The sequence below is a fragment of the Andrena cerasifolii genome, chromosome 9 (assembly GCF_050908995.1).
Source record: "Andrena cerasifolii isolate SP2316 chromosome 9, iyAndCera1_principal, whole genome shotgun sequence".
NCBI lineage: Eukaryota > Metazoa > Arthropoda > Insecta > Hymenoptera > Andrenidae > Andrena > Andrena cerasifolii.
Window position 1 is genome coordinate 9,936,131 of NC_135126.1, and position 23,458 is coordinate 9,959,588.

Consider the following 23,458-nt stretch of genomic DNA (forward strand, 5'->3'; position numbering starts at 1 on the left):
TCAGTTGCAGTCGATCGTTTGTTTCGAGTGGTTCTCGTGATATCTGATTTTCGCCAGGAGAGAAGTTCGGTGCGAGCGAAGCGTTTTTTTCGCGAGCTAAAATAGTGTCCGCGTATACCTCGGTGGAAGGTACACGCCGTGAAGAGTAACGCTATTGCGACTCGATCCTACTTTTTCCCGCCCACGGACAGCTTTAATCCTCTACATTTCGACGAAGATGAGTACGCCGGTGAAGAAAGTGCCCATACACCTGCAGGTCAGTCGCAGCCGATCATCCTTTATCTTAGCACGCTGATTTTACTTTGGCGAGAGCTTGTTTGCCACCGATCCAGCGTCGCTATCGTAAATAAATGGCGTAGAACAAATCGTTCGGACGTAGATGTAGGTGGAGCGAATTGAAGATGACCGGCATATTTACTGTTACATGTAGCACCGATCAAATGAATCTCATTATATATTCCCGCTTTCGTCGCGATAATTTATGTCCCGAGAGTTCCAGTCTCGCAACTTTTTACTCTTCTATTATATTACCAATGGTCTCTATATTACTACCGTAGCCTCGCTGCCCCCGGTTGTGTTATATAGTATACTTTATCTTGACAAGGCAGATTGCATTTTCACCTCCACTACACAGAATTGTATTTATATAGTAATAGCACGGAATCTTCGCCGGTGAATATTGCCGGGACGAAGTGTTACATAAAAATACATCCGGTTTGACGTAATATTTTATCCGCATTATGAGGTATCAGTTTCTGGCGACCCAGAGAACGTATCCAGCCGGCAAGTAATCGCCCGATAATTAATATCGCCGGAGAGCAAATCGTATCCCATGTAACTGTAAAGTAATCAGACGCCAGTGTACGCCCGTGGACGAAACCGCGATTATTACAGTAAACGCGAGTGGTACAATCTTTCGTGCCGTATCAACGTTCATTGGACTCTGTGCTACATCGATTTTTCACTCTCGCGCAGAACGATCTACATGGGATCCCGGTGAAATGCCATTGCTCTGCGACATTGTTCCACGGTTTAAATAACTCGACCCGCGCCATCGATAATTTCGAGTTGCGTGTAATGCGTAGAGTCGTTGAACCTGCGATCGATAACCCACGCAGGAGGTTCATTTCGCTTTTATTACTAAAAAGCGACATATCTGCAAGTAGAATTATTGAGAGCAGGGATTATCTGTTTATTCACCCAGTTTATAATCTTCGGTATCAGTGGATCTATACATGTACACGCCTTATCTCCTCTGTCGCATGCTACCGTCGACTGTCGCTTAGGTAAATGGCACGTTTAATGTACGATTATGCGGAGAATCTTCGTGCGTTGCCATTGAGGTTAATTACAGTGGCGAGGGGTGTATCTGCGTCACCATTAAAACCGAAAGTTTCGCCGCACCATCGGCAGCGATCGCAAGGTTGCTGCCTTATTGATCCAAAGCGTCTTGACGCCCAGCACCGGTCTATCTCGTAAAAGGAGCTAAGTATACACCTGCATCAAAATATAGCCGTAGACACGAGGCGACGCGACGTGTCCATTCAACTTTGACACGTGAAATATTTTCGCGGTGCCTTCTTTCGGCCGACAGAAACGACCGAGGGGCACTCGATTCGTCATACGAAAATTCTCTAATAAATTATACGAAACTTCTACCCTAAAAACACTATTGCACCCTTAAATAATCCCTACTCGAGGCGGACCTCGATCTTCCATCGAAATTCAAAAGCTCCAGCAACGAAATGTTGCGCATTAATTAATAGCTATTTATATTTTCTATTTTACTCCGCGGACGTGTTATATTTTACACGAATCTATACACAACTAGCTTTACTAGGCTTCGCCCGAAACTTAGATTCCGATTTTATAAAAAAAATTAAAAAATTTTTTTTGTGAAATTAATTCGTCTGGATTGCAGTGGCGGATTTAAGGAAAAAGGCCCAGGTAGTAAACATTCCGAGGGGCCCATTTTCCGGGAAAATGAAGAGGTAGTTTACTAATAACGAGTCAAGTATAGTAGTTTGAAAAAAATGTAATGTTTGGCTACCTATATCTAATCATATTTTTTTTTGGAGATGGGGCCCTGCGGGGCCTTCTAGGCAGGGGCCCAGGTGTCAACTGCTCATCAGCCGCCCGGTTAAATCCGCCACCGCTGGATTAGTCAAGCATAATGAGCCGAGGCAAATTTGTGATCCCAGAGTTTATCGTTCGAAAGTTTTCTGCTTTATACATTAAGATTATTCCCATCTTTACTATTTAGTACCCTCTCCTCAATCGCTCAGAAGCTCTTAAACCATCCTCAATAACCGATAGTCATTTAGCCTTTCCGATTACTCTTCAGTCTGTACTCAAGCTTCGCATCAAGTTCAGCTAAACCATAGCCAGCTAGGGAACGATTCATTACTCGCCTGCGTGACCATTTAATTATTTCCAGCAGTGCGCCGAATGTCCTCGCGCGATCCGAGCGAACGCCGTGCCACCAAAGGATCCGCCGGTTTATTCGACCAGCCAACCCCGTAATTATCTCGAGCTGCGGTTACTCCTCCACCCAGGAGTTTGCGAACAAAGTCAATAATGAGGAAGCTTTTTGCCGAACGTTGCTTTCGACGATGAAACCGCGGTGAGAAAATCATACGCCACTGGGACGGGTCTGGCTAGGCAAGGGAACCGCGGGCAGCGCAGACGAATCAATAGTTCGTCGACACGACGCGACCTAAAGTCGGAAAAACCACGCGGGTCTCTGGATTTTACGAGCACGCGCTCGTCGTAGGCCTACTAGGCGAGGCTGGCGAGGAGATCGCCGATCTCTCCTCCGTTTCGCACCGAGTGTCTCCGGGGCCAGGCTCACGGGGGCACGGACGCTTTCCGCGAGTAAAAATAAACCGTGGATGTTGACTGACATTTTTGCCGGCGGCTTTCATCTCGATTAGAAGTAGCTCGGGTGCTCGATTTAGGGAGGAAAGCTGGCTGTTTCGCGCTAACAGACATTGGAAAGGTTCGGGCGGCATGCGGGGGCTCCGTGGCGTTGATTGGTAGGTGCGGTGGGTTTGGGAATCGATTCGCAGTCATGTTTCCTCGGCTTTCAAAGGCTTGCTTAGTTCAGTCGAGTTTACTTACGTACGCTTGCGATTAAATTTATTATTCCCCGCAGCTTAATCTGGTTGCCTACCGGAGCTGCGTAGCAAGTGGCTGCGAGGGGGCACCCGTGGTGGTTTCTTTGTCTCACCGAGAACTTGACGGCAAATTTAGTCGGATGAAAGTCGGTCAGCCGAAATGCAGATTACTGGCATTATTCGTGGAGCATAAATAGACGCGACGGGGGAAGCCAGGTGCGACCTGCTGCTGTCGTTTCCGCGGCACTTGGCGCACGAGTCGAAATTGGGGCGCGCGAGCTTTTCCATCGGCATTTTTATTCGATTGCGCACCTGCGATCCGAGGACGGATTGCACCTGACCGTGCTCTCTCGTTACTTAAGTTTAAGCAGGGTCGCTTGGAACCGTCTACTCGCCACGCAGTGGACTAATTGAGGCATTGAGAACAAAAACGGACCAACCCACATTTTTTTTGCGAAATTGAATTAGCAGCAATAGGCTGCGCTAATCGTAGAATGGGATATATAATTTTTTAATGCGCCTCAATTGCACCGATGCTTTAAAGGGTAAATTGTAGAGCGCGCAACGGGGAATGGACGTTACATAAACTTGGTTTCTAAGTTACCACGAGTCAAAGGGAAGTGCATGCAGCACGCTACACTCCGCTCAGGTTTTATCTAATCAGATATTTCTCAATATTAGAAACTCTCGTCCGCTATCGATGAATCAAAGTGTCGGACACTGTGCAATCGATCGTCCCGATGTTTTTCCCATCTGAGGTGACGAGGTGGCGAAATGGGTACATATACTTCTCCTAAAACAATGACCACGTGCCTGACAGCCATCTTCGATTCCTCGGGACTGAGAAAATAAAGCCTGGCGAACGATGTTTATGTAACATTTTTTCCTCCTTTCGCGCCGCACATTCTCCCTCGAAACTTTGCATACGACGGGCACAGGCCCGCCGAGCGGCGAACTATGCTCATCCACCGCGAGCTCGGTTCCTGCAACGAACGCGGGGACTGTCGCTTAAAGAAAGCGCTAAGAAAACGCGTCGTTATGTAATTGTTATGCGATTCGCGGGCTCTTGCGTCGCACGTATTAAATAGCCGAAATGTTATGCGCCGTTGGAGCCTGCTTACCCGCCTCCCGCGGCTGTAACACGCAAGAGGAACTAACGTTCGATGGCGATTCGTGTTGAAGCTCTCGGTTCGCACAGGTCATCGACGCAGCGCTAGAAACTTGAGGTTTCGCTCCATAACGGCTCGGCCGAGGAAAATCCCTTTCCTCCCCCCGCGAAAGTGGTTAATTACCCGCGTTTTAGCGGGGCTACCGCGACCAAAGAAGAAATCTGGTTTTAATTAGACCGCGTGCGAAGTGGAGCGCCAGAAGGAGCCGACGAGGTTTCGGCGCACGCGACCACGTTCGAGCCGAGAACGGTTTAATAAATTCCCCATAGAGCCCCGGGGGTCGGTGGACAGAGAAGACGGGCGATGGTTCGCGGCTCGAATCCACGCGATAAGAATAGAGCCGGTGATCGGATCGAGCAGCGCTGAGCCGCGCGCCGATAGCATCTTCTATTTCGCCTATGCTCGCGTGCAGACGAATTCGAGGCGCACGGCCGGGAAATGCCCGGCGGAGAGTATCGATTTTACCGGGAGCGTATTTTCCCCGGGGGAGTGGAGGAAGCCGCTGGCGCCGTGTGGTATTCTTCTTGCTCTGTCCCTTATTTGGTAAATACTCGAGGACGGAGTTGAACTCGCAGTGCCGATAAACCCTGCGTAAATCGGTAGTCGTCTCGAAAATATAGTCACTGCGAGGGTAGTGCGGAAGACCTGCCCAAGCGGATAATAAAAATACACGAAACAGGCGGGGGGATTAATGGAACGCGCTTAGTTGACGCACAGTGGGAAATATTGTCGCCGCGCGGCAAGCTGAAAAGAACGCCGAGAAAAAAGGAGCTCAGAGACCGCGGAGCAAAGGACTTTCGACAAACCACCCCTAGGCGTTCCCCATCCGGGCGAAGATAAAAGGCTGCAAGGGAGGAAGCTTGCCAGGGGAGAAGCAAAAGGACAATCCATCGCTGCCACCCACGTTCCACGAGCGACGCAGGGTCCGCGCCCTTTGCGACGCGTGGCGCAACAAACCCACCCCGGGTCTCCGCCCCGTGAAATTGCTTCGACCCCGGCGCACTGGATCCAAACCACCGTTCACTCCCGACGCTCTCGTGAAATCGATCCCTCCAATCTGCCCCTCTAAAAGCGTCGCAGGGTGTAGTTCGTTGAATCGGATTTGCAGGTTCCGCGGAGGGAAAGGTCGCGCGACGAGCGTTCTCTGCGGCGCGCTACGCCCGTGCTGGAAACGGGTATAGAGGCTACGACCTTCGGGGCAACGAGGATGGAATCCAATATCGAGGCCCGCTCGCCGCGATTCACGTGGGCGAGGGACCTTGCCATCATCCCCGCGGCCCTCGTTATTAGACGCGGGCGGCGGACATGTGCGTTTCATGTGTCGGTGAGACGTCTCTGGCCGGGTATTTTCAGCGAGCGGTCCGCTGAAAATACGTTCCCCGCAAGCCGCTCTGATTTTTAGGAAACGAATTCCACTCGGGGGCTACTCGGCTCGCGGCACTTCTTTCCTCCACTTCAACGTCCACGCCGCAAGGACGCGTCTGGATGTCGGAGTACCTCGCGCTGCGGTGGAAAGCGGGCCGAGCAGATCTGCGCACCGCTTGCGTCACGCAATCGAATTAGTTAATTAGCTCGGGTAATCTCCGAGGGAGTAGTTGCAACGACGATGACGGCAGGTTTACGTATCCGCGGTCTATGCGAGGTGGGAGACGCGAGGGTGGTAATAAGGTACGCTACTTACTAAACTCAACAAGAAATATGGTTTATTTTAACACCAAAAAACTACTCTAAAGAAAATATCGAGCGGACGAACAAACAACCGCTCTACACGAGTCCTTCTAACCGAATGCCTTCCAGAATCGCCGGCAACGCGTACCGCGTGCACAACTTTGGGAGAACCCCAGGCCCTGAGAACAAGGGAGGTTTCGTCGCCAGGCAAATCCAACAGTCACGGAACCTTCGCTTGAACGTTATGACCTTACCTGGTCGCCTTCTACTCCGCTCGAAAATTCGATGCTGCGCACGCTACATATGTATAAACCGACCTAGTAATTCCGCGAGAAGCGCCGCTGTTTGTTCGCCGAATCTGGGGATGCGTAACGTGATTTTCTTGGGCGATTGTATGGTAATCGCCAGGTCGATGGAAAACCCCCGGGGTTTTTCGTTTAAAGAGCACCAGCCGGAGGAGAAACCTCTGTACTCCTCGGAATGGAAAGATGCATCGCGGGGCACCTTTGCGGCGCGCTTATCAGTCGGAGCACATCGCGTACTGCTCTGAATCCAGCATTGGCGGAAGTGCGTGAAGCGTAGCTTCTATTATATACTGATTGCTATACCATAGCGTGGAGAGCAATACACGCACGTTAATCGTCTGCGCCGGATGTTGGATCCGACGCACGTTGCAAACGAATATCGAGGACAGTGTCCGGTGGCAGGTTCGGCCACCCTCGGCGAGAACCGATTAGCTCCCCAAGGGGCGAGACCGTTCGCCGGCTGAGACGCTTCGAAGAGTTTTTCTTTCAAGAAAGTAACATCTCGTGAAATCGGACGCGATGAAAGTTGCGCGAACGATCCAGGCGTAGCCACTAGATTTTCTAGTCACTAAGTAGACAAGCGTATGTACGTATGCCGTTCAAAGCTCAGCGCTTTCGAGCCCGTAAGTCGTTCGTAACATCTGTTCCCGACCACTGCCTCTTCTTACGAACTTCCATTAACCTCTCTGGCGAGCATGAATGCTAGCTGCATTGTATACAGCCGTACACTTGTGTTTCCATTTCTTTGACCGTTTGGAAATTGTACGCAAGCCGGTATTGACCGTCGGGTGTTGTTTTCAGAGCGCGCAGAACAGGCTGCTGATCAAGAACGGGAAGGTCGTGAACGACGATGGGATCACGGACAGCGACGTTTACATCGAAGACGGTGTGATCAAGTGAGTCTCGTCGCATTTCGCGCGGCCCCTCCAACCCCTCCGCGCGCGCCAGCCGTAATTACAGGACGTGCTTACGCAATGGGAATGAAAACAAGACACCGCGGCCCGATATTGCGTTTCGGCTAGCGAGCCAGTTCATTGAGCGTCGCGCTCCTCTGCTCTACTCATCGCCCCGTTACCCAGGCCCCCCTCCTGATCATCGCGGGACACTTGGAGCCGCCGATGAAAGCAAACAGACTTTCAGATTTACGCCCGAACGATTAACATTCCCATTGAGCATTCCGCTCGCGTGTTTGCCCGCCGCTTTACGCAAGGCGAAACGCGATACACGCGGCCCGTTTTATCAATGAGCGCGGCCCGGCGTGCCCGTCCGCGGCAGATAACGCGCCGCCGGTTAGTGTAACATGTCAAACAGCCGTGACATGCAACTGTCTAACGCAGACGCTAGGATAGTCGCCGATGCGCGTTCGTGCCGCCTGATTACCTGTCGTTTAACGGGCGCGAACAGCTGCCCGATCATTCGCGGCTTGTCTAACGCTTGCTCGATGGTAACCGCGGGCTGTCTGCGCGTCGCGACGCTAAGGAGCCGGCGGGCTCCTCGGCTTTTGTCCCTTCGGCCGCGTGGTACTTCTGCGGGGAGAACAAGGGGTCGGTCGATTGGATTGCTCGGTTTGGGACCGTGAACTTTCGTTTCCTTGGGCGTCCCCTTGCCGGGCTTCAACTAGCTCAGGTGTTGGAGAATTATTCTCTTACGGAAAATAGCGTAGTCGGTATGATTGTCTCTGTACTCCTGCACTTAAGGGGTTATACCTAGTCAGGCGGCCGAAAAGAGGCGAATGTTTGTGAATTTTTTTTGAAAAAGTGGAAGCGTATATTTCTACAGAACTTTTTGCATTTAAAACAACAACATTTAAAGAACATTTGGTAATTTTTTCGTAGATAAATATTTATGTATAATAAAGTAACAACCTACATCCAAGAAGCCTTTTTAAAAATATGGTTTTGCGGTGAGCACTGTCATTCGGAACCAGATTATCTAAAAACAAAAAAGATTTCGTTAATACATTAATGTATCCTCTGGTTAACAGAGGGAATTTGCGAAATATTAATTTAAAACAAAATGCCTGCTATTTAAAGTTGAAATCCTGATTTTTTCGTGCAAAAATCACCGCAAAACTAAATTATTAAAAAGGCTTCTTGGATGTAGGTTATTACTTTATTATACATAAATATTTATCTACGAAAAAATTACCAAATGTTCTTTAAATGTTGTTGTTTTAAATACAAAAAGTTCTGTGGAAATATATGCTTCCGCTTTTTCAAAAAAAATTCACAAACATTCGCCTGTTTTCGGCCGCCTGACTAGGTATAATCCCTTAAATAATATAGCACAGTGATGAGCAATCCGAACGCCGCATTTTGCCCTGCGGCCCGCAATTGTTTCAATTATAAATCTAACAAATTCGCCCGATAAATTAAAATTCTTTGATTAGTATATTTAACTAAGTATTTGGAATTAGGTGTCCACTTTTAGCCCTCTAGGGAGCAAAGAATGCATAGAACTGAAACCTAAGCAACAGGTGTCTATCGGGTGTTAATATCTCGGCGCGCGATAATGTCTGCGGTCTTGAATGATTTTTCAAACGCTCTAATTTTTAGAAAACGAAAGGCATCGCGACGATTCGCGAGCACCGTTACTCGTGCAGCTGAGACGAGTGAAAGGGACCGATCCCTCTGGATCGACGTGCGATCTAATCGTGTCCGATCCTCCGCCGCTTTCGCGATTGCGAGTTCGATTAGACGAGTGATGGGAATGTTGTTGTTCACAGGCAAATGGGACGGAATCTGATAATACCGGGCGGCACCAGGATCATCGACGCCCGCGGGAAGTACGTGATGCCTGGTGGCATAGATCCGCACACCCATTTCGAATTGGAGATGATGGGTGCCAAGTCGGTGGACGACTTCTACCAGGGCACCAAGGCAGCGGTCGCTGGTGGTACGACCATGATCATCGATTTCGTCATCCCCATGAAGGACGAGTCCCTCCTGGAGGCGTACGACAGGTACAGGGAGTCTGCCGATCAAAAAGTCTGCTGCGACTACTCCCTCCACGTGGCCATCACGTCCTGGAGCCCTAAAGTGAGTCCTGGAAACACCAACCCTGTACGATTCGAACAGCCACGACACTGGAAGACCTTCGGTAGCGTAAAGTTGAAACTATTTCTCAAAAGAAATACTCCTCGAAATTGATCATTCCTTTCCAAGCGAAAGTTTTGCTGAACCAACACCTTGACACTTTCCAGAGCGCACAAACGCGAACGCACGGCAAAACACTGTGCGCAGGATGCAAGCGCCTCGGCGTGTAAACACGCCGACGCCTGGTGGGAGTGTTAATAAAGTCCTACGGTGTCGCTGAAACTACTGCGACGCGAGGTCATCGTGCCTCGCACGGTTCACACGCGCTCTCCACTCTATTTAGCCAGCCAGAATGAGATAATTACCGTAACACGAGTCCTTCCTAGAAAAGAAAGCATGTCTAGGCACGTGACCCGTTTGCTCGCTGTACCCGAGTTCAGCAGCGCGGCTCCGTGGTCGCTGAGCACGGTCTATGTTTCAAATTTCCATCGGCGACCAGCCGAACCCAGCAGCGGGCTCCATTACCGCTGATTGTAAATAGAATTCGCGTAATTCGTTATTGCCGGTCAGGAAATCACCGGATAGCCGCGCGCGCAGTTGAGTTAGCCCGTTTTGTGGCGCGTCCATGGCCACAGTCGCGATTGAAATCCGCGAGGAAATTAACAAGGATGTTACGATCGACGATCGATTACCTCTGCCAGCAGAGCGTCGGTCAATCGGCGATAGTCGAACGGAGCGTCGGACTCGGAGCTAGCGCGGAGCCGGCGGCCTAGATGTCGATGGATCCGCGGCTCGTTGGGCGCCTCTAAATATGGGAAAAGCGATAGGCCCCCTCGGGGGGTGAATTGGCAAATCGCGCGAATCTGGCGGCTGCGTCGGTAACCACCGTCGTCTAACTGTAATCGGGATCGTGAATGGAATATCGAACGGTCGATGAGGAAATCGCTGCTGGCCGCGCACGGATGCATGTAAATCGGCGGGCTCCTTATTTGCCGCCGCTCGCCCGACTCCTCGTCCGTTCGCGCGCCGGGCGATTCTCCTGGTTTAACGTTGCGGATGCTCGTCGCGCAGGTGAAGGAGGAGATGTCCATGCTGTCGAAGATGCACGGGGTCAGTAGCTTCAAGATGTTCATGGCCTACCGCGACATGTTCATGTTGAGGGACCCTGAGCTGATCGAGGCGTTTAAGGAGTGCAAGGAGCTGGGCGCCATCGCCATGGTTCACGCGGAAAACGGCGACATCATCGCAGAGGTACGATGCACGGCTGTTACGGTTTACAGAGAGGGGCGTGGAAGAGAGATCAAGGGTTTGTTAGATCCGCGAGATGATGTTTAGTAAGCGTAGATAGGAAACGAAATCGATTCGATCACTTATTCGACTCACCTAGTCTAATGCTTGTTACTATGCTTATCCGAGCGAGTGACCGGCTATGGATCTCAGCACCGATTCAGAAGAGCTGCCTGGTACAAGTAGATTTAGCAATCTCACGATATTCCTATGGATCCGGTGAAACTGTTTCAGAACACGAAACGACTGCTGGATGCCGGAGTGACCGGACCGGAAGGTCACGAGATGTCTCGCCCCGAGGAAGTGGAGGCGGAGGCTGTGAATAGAGCGTGCGTTATAGCCAGCCAGGTAAGTCAAGGCCATCGGAATTATTCAATGCCACGGCGGAAGTGAAGATTTTTAGAAATCAGCTTTAGATTCGTCAGGTGTGCTTGTCCGCTAATTCTGGCACGCTGGTTTAACGAAAAATCGATGCGTCGTAGTTTCTCGCGTGATTGGATGCCGATGAACGTACTGTACTTTCTTTCTATGGCTTCAATCGCACTGTGTTTACGACGTACTCCACCAAGACGCAGACCGCCTAATTGAAACGTGTGAACTATTCGTGGCGAAGCTTAGCCCTTGTTCGAGCCTCCGCGCTGTCCGAAGACGATTAGGCACTCTCTGTCCGGGTGGAGCATGATACTCGCATTCGTACTTAGACACACACTCTCGTCGCCTTTGCGCAAGGCAGGCGAGCTTGTTCTCTGAGCCCAAGTGTCGTCTATGTTGTATCGATCGTGATTCTGCATGCTTAGGTGAATTGTCCACTGTATGTAGTGCATGTGATGAGTCGTAGCGCCGCGGAGGCAGTGGAAGCCGCGCGTAAGCGTGGCGTTTGCGTCTTCGGCGAGACCTTGGCGGCCGCAGTTGGCATAGATGGCACAAACTACACGCACGAATCCTGGAAGCACGCCGCGGCGCACGTTCTGAGTCCACCTCTCAGGCCAGACCCAGATACACCTCTTGTACTCCTGAACATGCTGGCCAAGTGAGTCCACCAACCTACCGGCTACCGTTCTCCCCTTCAGGGGTCACTTTGACATCCGGAGCATAAAGCACCACCCGGTGACCTTGGAGGCTTCGCCATCTCTGAGTTCACGCAGTCGGCGCTGTTTAAGGCTTCTAAGCACTCGTTTCTAAGCATGGCCCTGACGCTTCATCGGCATTGCAGCTGTATGGGTTGATACCGGTACCGATGGATCCTCGGACACTTGGATCAAGTTGACACACGGCGTCAGCAGGATTTTGAACCTCGATGCGGGTAGCTACAATGCCGACGAATCGTTGAAGTCTGAAGAGTTCGCTTGTGCCCAGAAGCTTTAGACGGTTGCATCACGCGTCTTATCAGATCTTACGCAATGAACAATTGATCGATTGAAAGATACCTACATTGCAAGCTACCTCTCTCTGCTTTCGTGCTCGACTCGATACTTCCTTCTACCGCCGGGCAAAGTAAGTACCTTACGCTTGATGCAGAAAGAGTTTCCCCGGAAGTGTCCGGCGATTAGCTCCTCGCTGTTTACCGAGACCTACGCGGAACGCGTTTCCTCCTTGCGTTCAAGAGCGAGAAACGCGGCTCGTTTTCCAGCACGACCAGTCTCGGGCTGTGCTCCATTGATCGTGAATCGCTCGAGCATCGATCGAGAGATGGCTGTCCATCAAGCTCGAGTTACACGGGAGATATAGGTCGCGGCTCTAAAGTGTAACAGTGACTCGGGTTGTCCGTGCTCACGCGACAGGCACCGAACATCCCCGATATTGCATGCGCCGGAAATTATATTTAGATGTTCCGCCGAGATTCTCGTGCATGCACGCCGATCGTAGCCCCAGCTAATGCCACGTTCCCTTTGCCCCGATTTCTTCTCTGTTCCGCGGATCGCTGTTGTACAGCTGGCACGATTCTCTGTACTCGACGTGTAGACGTAGTTGAACGTGTAGTCGATACGATGGCTGAACGTTCTATCTCTGTACGCGGCTGGGGGCACCCCGTGAACACGGCTGAAAAGTCACGATCGATCGCCCGGAACGGGCACCAGATTGCGATCGAAAATCATTCGCGACGTTCCGATCGGCTCTGCACGATCCGGGGCGGTTAAATGAAATTTCAATATCGATTCCCAGTGGATCAAGCTCGATCCCATTCTGGCGACAGCTGGGGAGCTAAGAGCGAACGCCCGTTTCAGCCGTGGTCGCGTCTCCAAGTCCGGCTAAAGTGATGGACCAGTGAGAGGATTAAACTATCGCGTTTAGGTGAATTGCCCGCTGTACGTAACGGCGGTGTCGAGCAAGTCCGCCGCCGACGTAGTGTCGTCGAAAAGGTCCGAGGGTGTTGTCCTGTACGGGGAGACTCTCGCAAGTACCGTGGGTATCGACGGTAGCGAGCAATACGGGAAAGATATCGCAAAGGCGAGGCGTTACGTTACGAGCCCGCCGTTGAGACCCGATTCCACCACACCTGCTTACCTAATCGAACACCTAGCTCAGTAAGTAGTCCAACACCACGATTCTTCATACGTCGTTCTTAAGGAGGCCCTCAAGGGGCGGGCAGGGGCCGCGAGATTGTGCAGAAGGCCTTCGTGACGTTTCGAGGCTGACGCTCGAGCTACCCGAAGAACAGTTTAATCTTCCGTTGATCCTCGAGGTGCCGAGCGCCGGCCACTCGAGCGATCAACGGATCACGGGACCCCAAGACGCGACTGTCTAGGCGCAAGCTAACGGCCGACCTACCCGAACGTTTTCAACGGTTCAGCCGCTCTTGAAGTGTGCTTCTTCGGGTGTTTCGAGTAGTTCGCACCGCGAAAGAGTTAACGCGTACGCGGCACGGAGATAGAGGAGCTCGGTCCGGTAGACCGACAGACAGGTCGGTGATGGAATAAGTTATACTTGGTTGCGACACATCCGTGCGTCCACGAGTATTCAAACGATGGCGATAAATTACGGTAATAAATTGGCACGCACGGTGCAAGCGTGGCTGTACGTAATTTTAATAGACACCGCGTGGGAAGTCGCTTTCATCTCTGGCGGGGGAGGGTAGGGGGCGATTGGACTTAATTAAACGGGCCGAGGAAAAGTCGTTCAGAGGATCATTCAAACGGTCAGCATTCGATGTTGTTACATTTCTCGCGCGGCAGCGTATCATTTTTTTCTGGGAATTGCCTTAGCTTAAGAGATGTCAAGGTAGCCTTTCAGCGCCCCGTATTTCTGCTGCCCCTCGAGCACTGTTTGTCGCAAAACGTTGATCCAACGGGGGTGGGTTCCGGCAGGGACGGCCTGCAGGTCACGGGCAGCGACAACTGCACGTTCAACGCGGACCAGAAGGCCCTGGGCAAGGAAGACTTCTCGAAGATCCCGAACGGCGTGAACGGCGTGGAGGACAGGATGTCGGTGGTCTGGGAGAAGGGTGTCCACGCCGGGATAATGGAACCGACGAGGTTCGTCGCCGTGACCAGCACGAACGCGGCCAGGATCTTCAACCTGTACCCGAGGAAGGGGGTGATAGCAGTCGGCTCAGACGCTGATATTGTCGTGTGGGACCCCAACAGGAAGCGTACGATTTCCGCCGAGACTCACGTCCAGGCCGTTGACTTCAACATCTTCGAGGTGAGCTCCACGGGCTCGCATTAAAGCCGCTGATAAACTCTTTGTTGTCCCCCGATGCTCGCACAGAGCCGACCTGCCGCGGGCAGGAAATTCAATCAGGTCACTTTCGCGGCGAGCCGCGCGGAAAATGATCGATTAACGAACGGTGGATGCGATCTGCTTTCAGGGCATGGAGGTGCACGGCGTGCCGGAGTACGTGATCGTGGAAGGTCGCGTCTGCGTGGACGAGTGCGAGCTGAAGGCTGTCCACGGGTTCGGCAAGTTCGTGGAGACGCTGAGCCACGGGGGCTACGTGTACAGCATGATCGAGGACAGGGAACAGGTGCGTCCACTCTGGCTAAGTAAACCGTCGGGCGCGATAGAGTGCAAGAGCAAACAGTCGGTTACGCCTACGAGCGCGATGGTAATGTCGGTTGTTTGTTCAGAGACCCCGCGGCGTGGCGCGAACGGAAGCCGAGGCGAAGAGATTCGCCGAGGAGGACGTGGCTATCGCCAGGGCTAAAGAGGAGGCCAGGGCGACTGCGGCGGCTCTGGGTAAGGTTCACCAGACGAACGGCACTTACGAGAGCCCGAAACCGAAGGTGAAGCTGCCGGATTGCATGCCCACGTTGCCTGATTCGGCTGTGGTCACTCCATCGTCCAAGGGCCCTCGGCTGGAGGGACAGAGGAACTTGCAAGACTCCACTTTCTCCATCAGCGGTGAGCGACAGAGACTCACTATTATCTTAGAATCTAAGTAGGAGTCACCGTGGGAGATCCTCCAGTATATTCGTCCTACTGAAGGGAATTTTACGCTCTCACCTGCTCTTCCCTTTTCAATCTTCGCTCCACCAGAAGCGCTCCCATCCCGATGTGTTTTCGTTTTCCATCGTGCCTCCAGCACGACGCCTCGCCCTGTCGCACCTGCATATCCACCACAGAGATTAGAGGTATTATTGGAAGCGTGTTATTTGTTCGCAGAGGACGTCGAGGAAGGGAGAAGAGCCTGCATCCGCGTGAACAATCCGCCCGGTGGACGCAGTGCGGGAGGCTTTTGGTAATTTATGAAAGAAAGTGTCAAGGTCCGCTTTGCGTATAGGGATTTTGTTACGAAAATGAATCGGTGGAGATCGCGTCTCCCACCATACTTCTCACCTTTCGCGTCTAATCCGCGTGTTCACCTCTGCTCCGTAATTCCGCGCGCGATCCGTCAGCCAGCTTTTCAGGTTCGCTACTCACCAAACCGCTAACGAACATGTTGAGCCGTTTCTCATTTTTTCAATCTGTTCCCCCCTCATCGATCAAGGTCTGTTCCATCAAAGGAGGATTCGGCAGCCACTGGTCAGTAGAGTGTGTGTGTACGTTCTCTCGCAAATCTTGCTGTCGTCGCTCCATTTTCTCGCTTCATTATCGCTTCATTGCCGCACTGTGTACCCGTACGCTTCATCCATTGACCTTGGACCGTTTGCGCGCGCCCCTCGGGGCCTCGCGGTTGCTCCCCGTTCCGACGGAAGTCCACGTTCGTGCAATAGAGACCCGGTGAGACATTCATCGTCGCGATAACACACGTTTATCGCGTGTCGCAATCTTATGTTTGATTTGTAGAATTTATTTTTACGTTGTATTATACGGACATCCGAGTGATGTGTGCGCGTGGGGGGGGACTTTTCTACGTTGTAGATGGTGACCGGTGCATGCTGTTTTAAATTTACGTAAGTTTTTACACGGTGGAAGTAGTTTTTGTTCCGTTTTCGTTTTTCTTTTGTTTCGGAGGGAATTTTAGGAGGCTCGACGATTTGTTAATTTACAAGATACGTTTGACACGACTTGTAACGAGGATACTCCAAGGTCAAGCTTATGAGCAAGTTATTTATTGCATATTACCTGTATACATTACTCCACGAGCAGTGCTTGCGACCGTAAACACTTGGCACGGGTGTTTAAGGCGCGACCATTGACGGACGTTATCGTTCACGGATCCATGAGTTGTACATTACAGAAAAAAAACCTGGTTGTTAGTTGGTTAATTGTTATAGCTTCGGTTCGTATTGTAATTCACCCAGCACCGATCGCCCGGCAAGCATCGGTGTCGCGGATCGCGCGCACCGATGGTAACGTCAGGTGAGCCGGTGTGAATGTTACACGAGGAGACTGTCTCGTCCCCATCCGATCATGGTTTCTGCGGCATGCAGCCGTCTCGCGGGGCATAACATGCAACCCAGTTTTATATACGCTATCCGATACGTTAGCCTTAGAATCGACGTACCGTAAGTTTAATTGAACGTTAATTGCTCGGTTTCTCAGCGAGTTCCAGCGTCGCAGCATCACTGTACCCGTTACGTTTTATCGCGCGACAATAGGAGTACGTATCCGTTGATTTGTATTGTTAATTGTAATTGAGTGTATATAATATTAAAAGTGTCCTCGGTTCGCGAACGATTGGAGGAACCTGAACGGTTGCTTGGCAAATCACTGTAAACGATCATCGCTTGGCGAACGTAGCCTGGACTTGCATCGAACGTACGTCGAATTGTTCTGACCGATGGTGGATCACAGCTCAATTACCTTAAAATTAAATACGTAAACCAGTATTCGAAGCGAAGCGTCACGGAATTAAAATTAGACGATCACTGGGATCTTTTCCACTGTTTTTGTATCGCTCGCAGAGCCTGCGAGTCCAGAGGATCTTCGAGACTCGTGGCGACGCGTGTATTCTAAAAGTCATTGACGGAGCCTCGCCTTTCCTCGAGCTTCAACGAAAATTCTCTGCCCGGCGGGCATTCGTCAAGGTTCAAACACGAAAGTCTGCAAGAGTCCAACTGACAAGCGCTAGTTCTAGCTCATAGTAATGTTAATCGAATTACGCACAAATTTTTAAATAGAGAGACGTAAGGCCGCTAAGATCCTAGATTAACAACTCTCTGTGCCGAAAGGAAGAACCAACGCGACGCATTCGATAAGAACGCACACCTGCTCGCTCGCAGTCCGTTGCCGCAGAGGAATCCCCACGCGGGACTGATGAATACCGAGCCGAATCAGCCTGGCGCCACTTGATTCGATTCAATTCTGTTCCGGTTCCTTATTAGCGTGATTCCTACATTCCGGGGTTTTGTAACGTGCTGAAAAAGGATCGCTGGTTCCCCCCGTCTTCGATTATCATCGCGGGCGGAGTATACGTTTGTTATTGTTCTGTTGAGCCTTCGGTATTGTTGGCGTGCTCGTCCGAGAAAGTAACTTTAACGGTAATAAACGATAAGAATAACGATATTAACGGTAATAATCACCTCATAATAGATATCCATTACGTACGTAATCGCTATCGTGTAAGACGAGCGAACCGGAGGTCTTACGAATATAGGCGGGTAAGGCTTATCTGAGCTACACGTGAACGACCAAAAAAAAAAAAAAAAAATCACTTTGGTTACCATTGTAATATCTTGTAATACGGAGTTTACGCGCCGCCGCCGTGGCATCGTGGGCGACACGTTTTTGCGGCGGCGAATCTTTTAGGACGCATTTAGACGAACGAGCCTTGAGAGTGTGTTTTACCCGAGTAGATTTTGTATGGAAATTTTCGGCAAAACGTATTTCTAAGAGTTTCTATAAGTGCAGAGAGCCTGGAATAAGTTATTAAGGGGGCACGGGGCACGATGATTTTTGATCGTTTCCGAGTGATTTACTGTTAGACGATAGACCCACTGACCGCAGTTACTTTGTCCCGACGTTTCTCAAGATCGCATCGCTGTCTTTCTAATAATAATTAACAATAGCTGGATGTGTGTGTTGGTATAAGACTGCTCGACGCCCGAGTAATCGAGAAGGGATGCTTTATTAATGATTTCAATGGTGTCTACAGTTTAACGGGAAACTATGGACAAATGTTACCGACCTTCGTTTTTTACAGTTCGTAGACTATGACGTTTATTGAGTCTTACACTTTTATCGTGCATGTTACATTGGTTTAATCGTATTTATCGTCTTTCGTAAAAAGTACCATTGGTGTGTTTAACGACGAGGATCACTGTATCTGTTTATCACCACACGGAGATCCGGAGCTTTTCGAGGAAAGCTCGGGTCCTAGGGCTTGGCAAACAGATTTACCTTTATACATATATATATATATATATATTTAAAAAAAAAACAACAACAACAACTATAATTATCAATGTGTTCGCGTTGCGTGACCTCGAGTCGAGTATTCGGAAGAAATATGTATAGTTTATCTCGATATAATAAGTGATACAGCTAGAGTACCTATTTACGTCTGTTAACAATGTATGTGATCGCTTGAAATAAAAACCTGACATCAATATTAACGCGATGGTTAAGGTTTCTCTGGCTTTGCAACAGAAATGCCATTCTGTTATTTACATATTCTTCCTAGTGAAACATGAGTTTTCATTTCACACGATTTAGACGATACATGCAAGCAGAATCTCGTTTAAATGCTCAGTTGTAAAACCGTTTCGGTGATAATATCGCTCGCGTTCGACGAAATCATCGCGGAACTTCGTAAAAAGACGAACGATAATTACTACTATAGCTTAATTGTGTAATGTAATACACGTTATTACATTTCTCTACGTAGTCTACAATTCTCTACACACATTCTACCGATATGTATCCATCTCATTCTCATTTCTCCCACTGTTTAAGAGTATTTCCATAGTGAACGCTCTACTGCTCCTCGGCCCTGTGCCGAGCCTTCTCCAACACTTGCTTCAGCTCTGACGAGCGAGGGCTCTTCTTCTGTAAACGTTTAAGAATGTCAAGCTCCCTGTGTTAATCGATTCACCGCGATCCCTTACCTCGGTTTCCGTTCTCGCCAGCGTGATTTGGCTGTAGAGCTTGCCACCCTCTGTCACTCCGCAATAATTGTCCAGCTGTCGTTTGGTCAGATCGAATATGTCCGCACCAGTCATGTCTCGCAACTGTTTGCATGCCCTGCAGATCAGTAGACAATTAACATCCTTATCCACGCACTGTCGCTGGTCTACAGTGTCCTCGTACTTTTCTGAAAATCCCTTGGCGATCAACCAGCTGTGCACTTCGCTGGGACTAGAATATTGGTCCAAGACAGCCTCGCGTTTGCCAGGATTTTTTCCACGCTGCTTCTTCTCGCGGTATATCGTTAGGACGTACTTGAGCTCCTCCTGCATCTGTTCCTGACTCATCACCCCTTAAAAAACACATCGCATTCAGTATCTATTTATTGAGATGATTTTATTAAGGTGAAGCATGAGTTTTACCGCCGGTAGATTTGGTGCTTTTGTAAGTGCTCGCTCTGCTGGAACAAGTAGAGGAAACCGAGGTCTGGTTTTGCAGAGGCGGTGGCGGCGGTGGTGGGGGTGGTGGCGTTGATTTTTCAGAAGGGACGTCCACGTTCAAGTTGGAGGGCGGTGGATGAACCTCGACTATCTCCGTCGACTCGTTGGGCTTGGGTTTTGGAAGCTCGTTGGCGGGTGGTGCGCTTTCACTCGTGGCAGTGCTATTCGCGATTGTCTCCTTGTCGCTGGGGGTTGCTTTGGCGGGCTCATCTGCGACAGCCGATGTCGTTACTCAGAATGTGTTACAGTGCGGTAGATTTCGTGACGAATACACCTGCGAAACGACACTCGACAGCTACGTACTACAGAGAGTAGGAGGTTTAAACGGACTTACCCCAATGCTTTTGGAGAACACAAGACACTTTCCCAATAGACGAGCACACTGACGATGAGGAAGCACACGATCACGCTTTAAGCAACGGCACGATAATGAGATTGCTAAAGGATCGACAATAAATAGACGCAACGATGCAACGTGTAAGCCTTTCGACTATCCGCGCCGCGACGCAGGTACTTGGCAATTTGGTACCGCAACAGATGGTCCAGAGAGCCTCCAGATCCGCGCCGGATGGGTTCTACGTATTTCTACGCGCGGATAGGACGAATTATACTTACACAGGGAACAAGTACAATCTGTAACCGAGTATATTTATTCAATAAGTGATGTACATAAATTACAGTGCAACGAAATACTGGACGGATCGCACCCCCATCCCGTGGACAGAATAACGAGCAAAGAGTTGAAGAGCGTTTCATTCGACGGAGGATAGAGTACAATTGGATTAACGTGATATCGTGCATACTTTTATATTATGCTGCCAAGCGTCCTCGTGGAAGATCTGCTCGCGAGGCAATTATTACAGCACAATTGAGAGTAATAAAACGAGGGGGAGGAATTAAAGGCGGTTCGAGGAGGAGTCGAGGGATCTGAGAGCGTTAAAACGAGACGAGCAAATTTCCATTGGTCTCCGGAGAAAAAGCTTCGCGACACCGAGATAGAGGCCATTTATAAACGAGGGAATGAGTCACGATCGTACTTCTTATCGCCGATATCACGCGTAAAGATTCCTTTCCGCTATTTTACAAGCTGGACGCACGATTTATCATCAACAGCTTGGACTCGACTCGTGAAGCATTTTTCTTCGCGCGAAGCTGAACGAATGGGGGATAATGGACGGACACAGTGAGCTTGTATTCGCAAGTTCGATGCTAATCCATAAGCTTGATCAGCCCGCGGCTGGACGCTATACGTTACAACAATCTGTTTTAATAGAAAACTATACATATATCGTTCTCTTCTGTTAAGCGTACAGTATACTAAGATTTGGTTAGTCGATAAATATAAAAGAAGAACATGGTGATCGTCCCTATGGTCACTAAACAAGAAGGTACGATATTAAGATCGGCTCGGAGGTTGGTCCCATGGTACAACATCAATCGATCCGTAAACTTGTTCGTTGTTTCGTTTTTACTGGCTGTTTACCTTGGCTGCAATCCCATTCCCGATTGCGAAGCCGTGCTCGATAAAGCCGTTGTCTTATCGCTAGTACCTCTAAGAGCTGCGTGGAAGGAGCAAGTATAGCCGATTTATTCGCGACGAAATAAATTAGGTTGAAGCGTTAGACGATAAGAATCTTCAGAGGTCTTCCCCTTATCCATGGAATCACATGCTCGCGTGGGGTGGCCCTGCTGCGAGTGTTGCGAGACAATGGATAAGACCGAAGCTTGAATCACGTATAATTGATCCGGTTTACCATTGGTCCCTATTTCTGATAACGATGTTAACGATTCGACCTATTACTCGTATATACCTCTTTATATATTTATATTTATATATATATATACACAGGTAGAAAACCACGGTGTTAACGTAAAAAAGATAGATCAGAAATCGTGGAATGCATCAGCAGGCTGAGACACGTCATGGACACTGATTATAAATAATAATATCAATTACGTCGAGATACTTAGGCTCAACGTGATATATACTTCAAGTTGAAACAGTCAGAGGCTTCTGGGTGTAAATTGTATCGTTACAGAGAGTAAGTTTCAGTAATAATGGTCGGTGCTCTTCAGACAGAAATCACTGTTCTCAAGGATGCAATTTAGATCCTGCAGGCTAAGAGTGTTTCAACTACTAGATGCCAGGGCACGAATGCCTCAGGGGTCCAATTTATCTCGCTGGGTGGCGTTATTTCGTTGAATATACCGATATCGACGACCACAACTCGAAAATAGATCTATTGTATAAGTGCTTCGGTTCCTCCAAAGTGTGTGAGGCGAAGGGAAGGACTACGCGCGAGCCTGAGACACTAGATGGCTTAAAAGTAACGGAATTCACCTTTTTTCCCGAGCCTCTCTTTCCTCACCCAGTCTGCAGGAGCTGGCGGAGGAATAGCGTGCGTCCGATGGGTGGCTTCCGGTCCTGGACTAGTGCTGGTTCTCTCGATCTCTGAATCCTGGAATTTAATGAAACCCCGATAAACCGCAACATTCAAAGAGCCATTACCAAAGCTGTACTCGACAGCAACATTCTAACTGCTCTATCCAATCACCGTGCGTGCTATATATTCAAATCCCAGCGCGCTCCATTGCCCATCGTTTTCAATAGAAGAATAAGAGCAAGCATAGTTCTCCTTCGATTACTTCTCGCTCACCTCGTAATTATAGCCGTGCCCCTGTCGCGGGTATCGGCTCGTGTACAGCGGATTGTTAAAGACGTCGTTGTCGTTGGAATGGGAGGGATTGTGAGGCGTGACGATTGTGTGGGGCACGTGGGCGACCTGGCCCCTGGAGTTCCTCGCCTTCCACCATTTCCTGCTGTCGTCGAGGATCTCCAGGTACTCGCCCCTGGCCACCGTCAGCTCCTTGTCGTTATTAGCCGTCCTGGGATACGTGACCTGCACGATCTTGGCGTGTCTGGCCACCAGATCGTCCAGCCAGGCCTCCTGCGCCCTCTCCATGCCGGCAGCCCTTGGCGTTCTCTCGATCGAGTCCACGGATATGTCGCTGTGGGCTCTCGTCTGGTCCACCACCCTCTCCTCCCTGGCGTACAATTCCGAGCCGGGCACGTAATTCCTCTCAAAGTACTCGTTACCGTGGCGCTCCTCCCGGCTCTCGTACTCCAGGTAGTCGCTGCTGTAATGCGACTCGTCCACCTCCCTGTGATTGTAGTACGGGTCGTTCTGCTGCTCCGGCAGCTCGTCCCTCTTCTGCTTGTCGGCGTTGAGCAGCGAGGCTAGGTGATCGTGGTCCCTGTCCTCCGGTATCGGGTACTCCGGCGACCAGCCGTCCATGAAGATCGGGTGATACGGCGGCACGTGGCCCTTCCACTGGTCCCGCGGTATCATCCAAGTGTCCCCCAGAGAGTGCCAGAGCTCCGTCTCCTTGCTGGTCACGCAGTTGATCAGCAGGTTCACCGCTTCTCTGGTCAGCAACGGCGAGACCACCTTGTTCGGCAGATTCGGATCGTAGTTGGTGTCGTGGGACGCGTCCACGATCAACGCCAGCGGGGTGAACAGGAAGTGGACCAGCTCGGGCGCGTTCGGGTCGTGGATGTGCGCCTTGAGCTTCGCCAGCAGATTGAACGAGAACTTGAACTTCTGGAAGATGTCGATGAACTCCATCTCGGGCGGCGGCTTCGCTCTCATCGTCAGCATACCGTCGCCGAGGTTCCTCTTCTTGGACTTGCGGTTGCGCCTGCGACGCTCCAGCTCCTTGGACGCGGCCACCGCGTGCTGTAGCCGCGCGATGAACTTCTCTATGTCGTCGAAACAATGGTTCAGGATGGTCACGTCGCGCTCGTACTTCTCGGAGGATGTCGAGGACACCTCGTCGTTGTTCTCCTCGCGGGATATGTCGTTCTGGCCGTCCGCTGCTTTACAGAAAACGTATGGATTAGAAGAATTGATCTCGTGGAGGATGAAACGG

General features: G+C 50.3%; 2 protein-coding genes across 6 annotated transcripts in view; one reads left to right on the forward strand and one right to left on the reverse strand.

Annotated features, from left to right (window-relative positions):
* Crmp (Collapsin Response Mediator Protein) lies at positions 1–18,323 on the forward strand. 3 transcript variants are annotated; one of them, XM_076819688.1, is made up of 10 exons: positions 1–256; positions 7,060–7,154; positions 8,984–9,296; positions 10,365–10,544; positions 10,815–10,928; positions 11,378–11,610; positions 13,886–14,222; positions 14,389–14,544; positions 14,648–14,921; positions 15,183–18,323. In XM_076819688.1, exons 1-10 carry the CDS (start codon positions 218–220, stop codon positions 15,260–15,262), a joined length of 1,821 nt encoding a protein of 606 aa, XP_076675803.1. In that variant the 5' UTR covers positions 1–217; the 3' UTR covers positions 15,263–18,323. The 3 variants fall into 3 exon arrangements, with proteins under 3 accessions (XP_076675803.1, XP_076675804.1, XP_076675806.1); XM_076819689.1 differs by lacking the exon at positions 11,378–11,610 and adding an exon at positions 12,873–13,105; XM_076819691.1 differs by lacking the exon at positions 1–256 and adding an exon at positions 2,469–2,623.
* The window catches only part of LOC143372970 (epidermal growth factor receptor kinase substrate 8), a 16,700-nt gene continuing 11,363 nt past the window's right edge, over positions 18,122–23,458 (reverse strand). For all 3 annotated transcript variants that reach the window (XM_076819682.1, XM_076819681.1, XM_076819683.1), the window contains 6 exons: positions 22,186–23,402; positions 21,870–21,987; positions 19,451–19,738; positions 19,212–19,380; positions 19,010–19,145; positions 18,122–18,950 (listed from right to left, as the gene is read on the reverse strand). In XM_076819682.1, the coding sequence (XP_076675797.1) occupies positions 18,879–18,950; positions 19,010–19,145; positions 19,212–19,380; positions 19,451–19,738; positions 21,870–21,987; positions 22,186–23,402 (2,000 nt within the window). In that variant the 3' untranslated portion in view covers positions 18,122–18,878. The remainder of the gene's footprint in view (positions 18,951–19,009; positions 19,146–19,211; positions 19,381–19,450; positions 19,739–21,869; positions 21,988–22,185; positions 23,403–23,458) is intronic.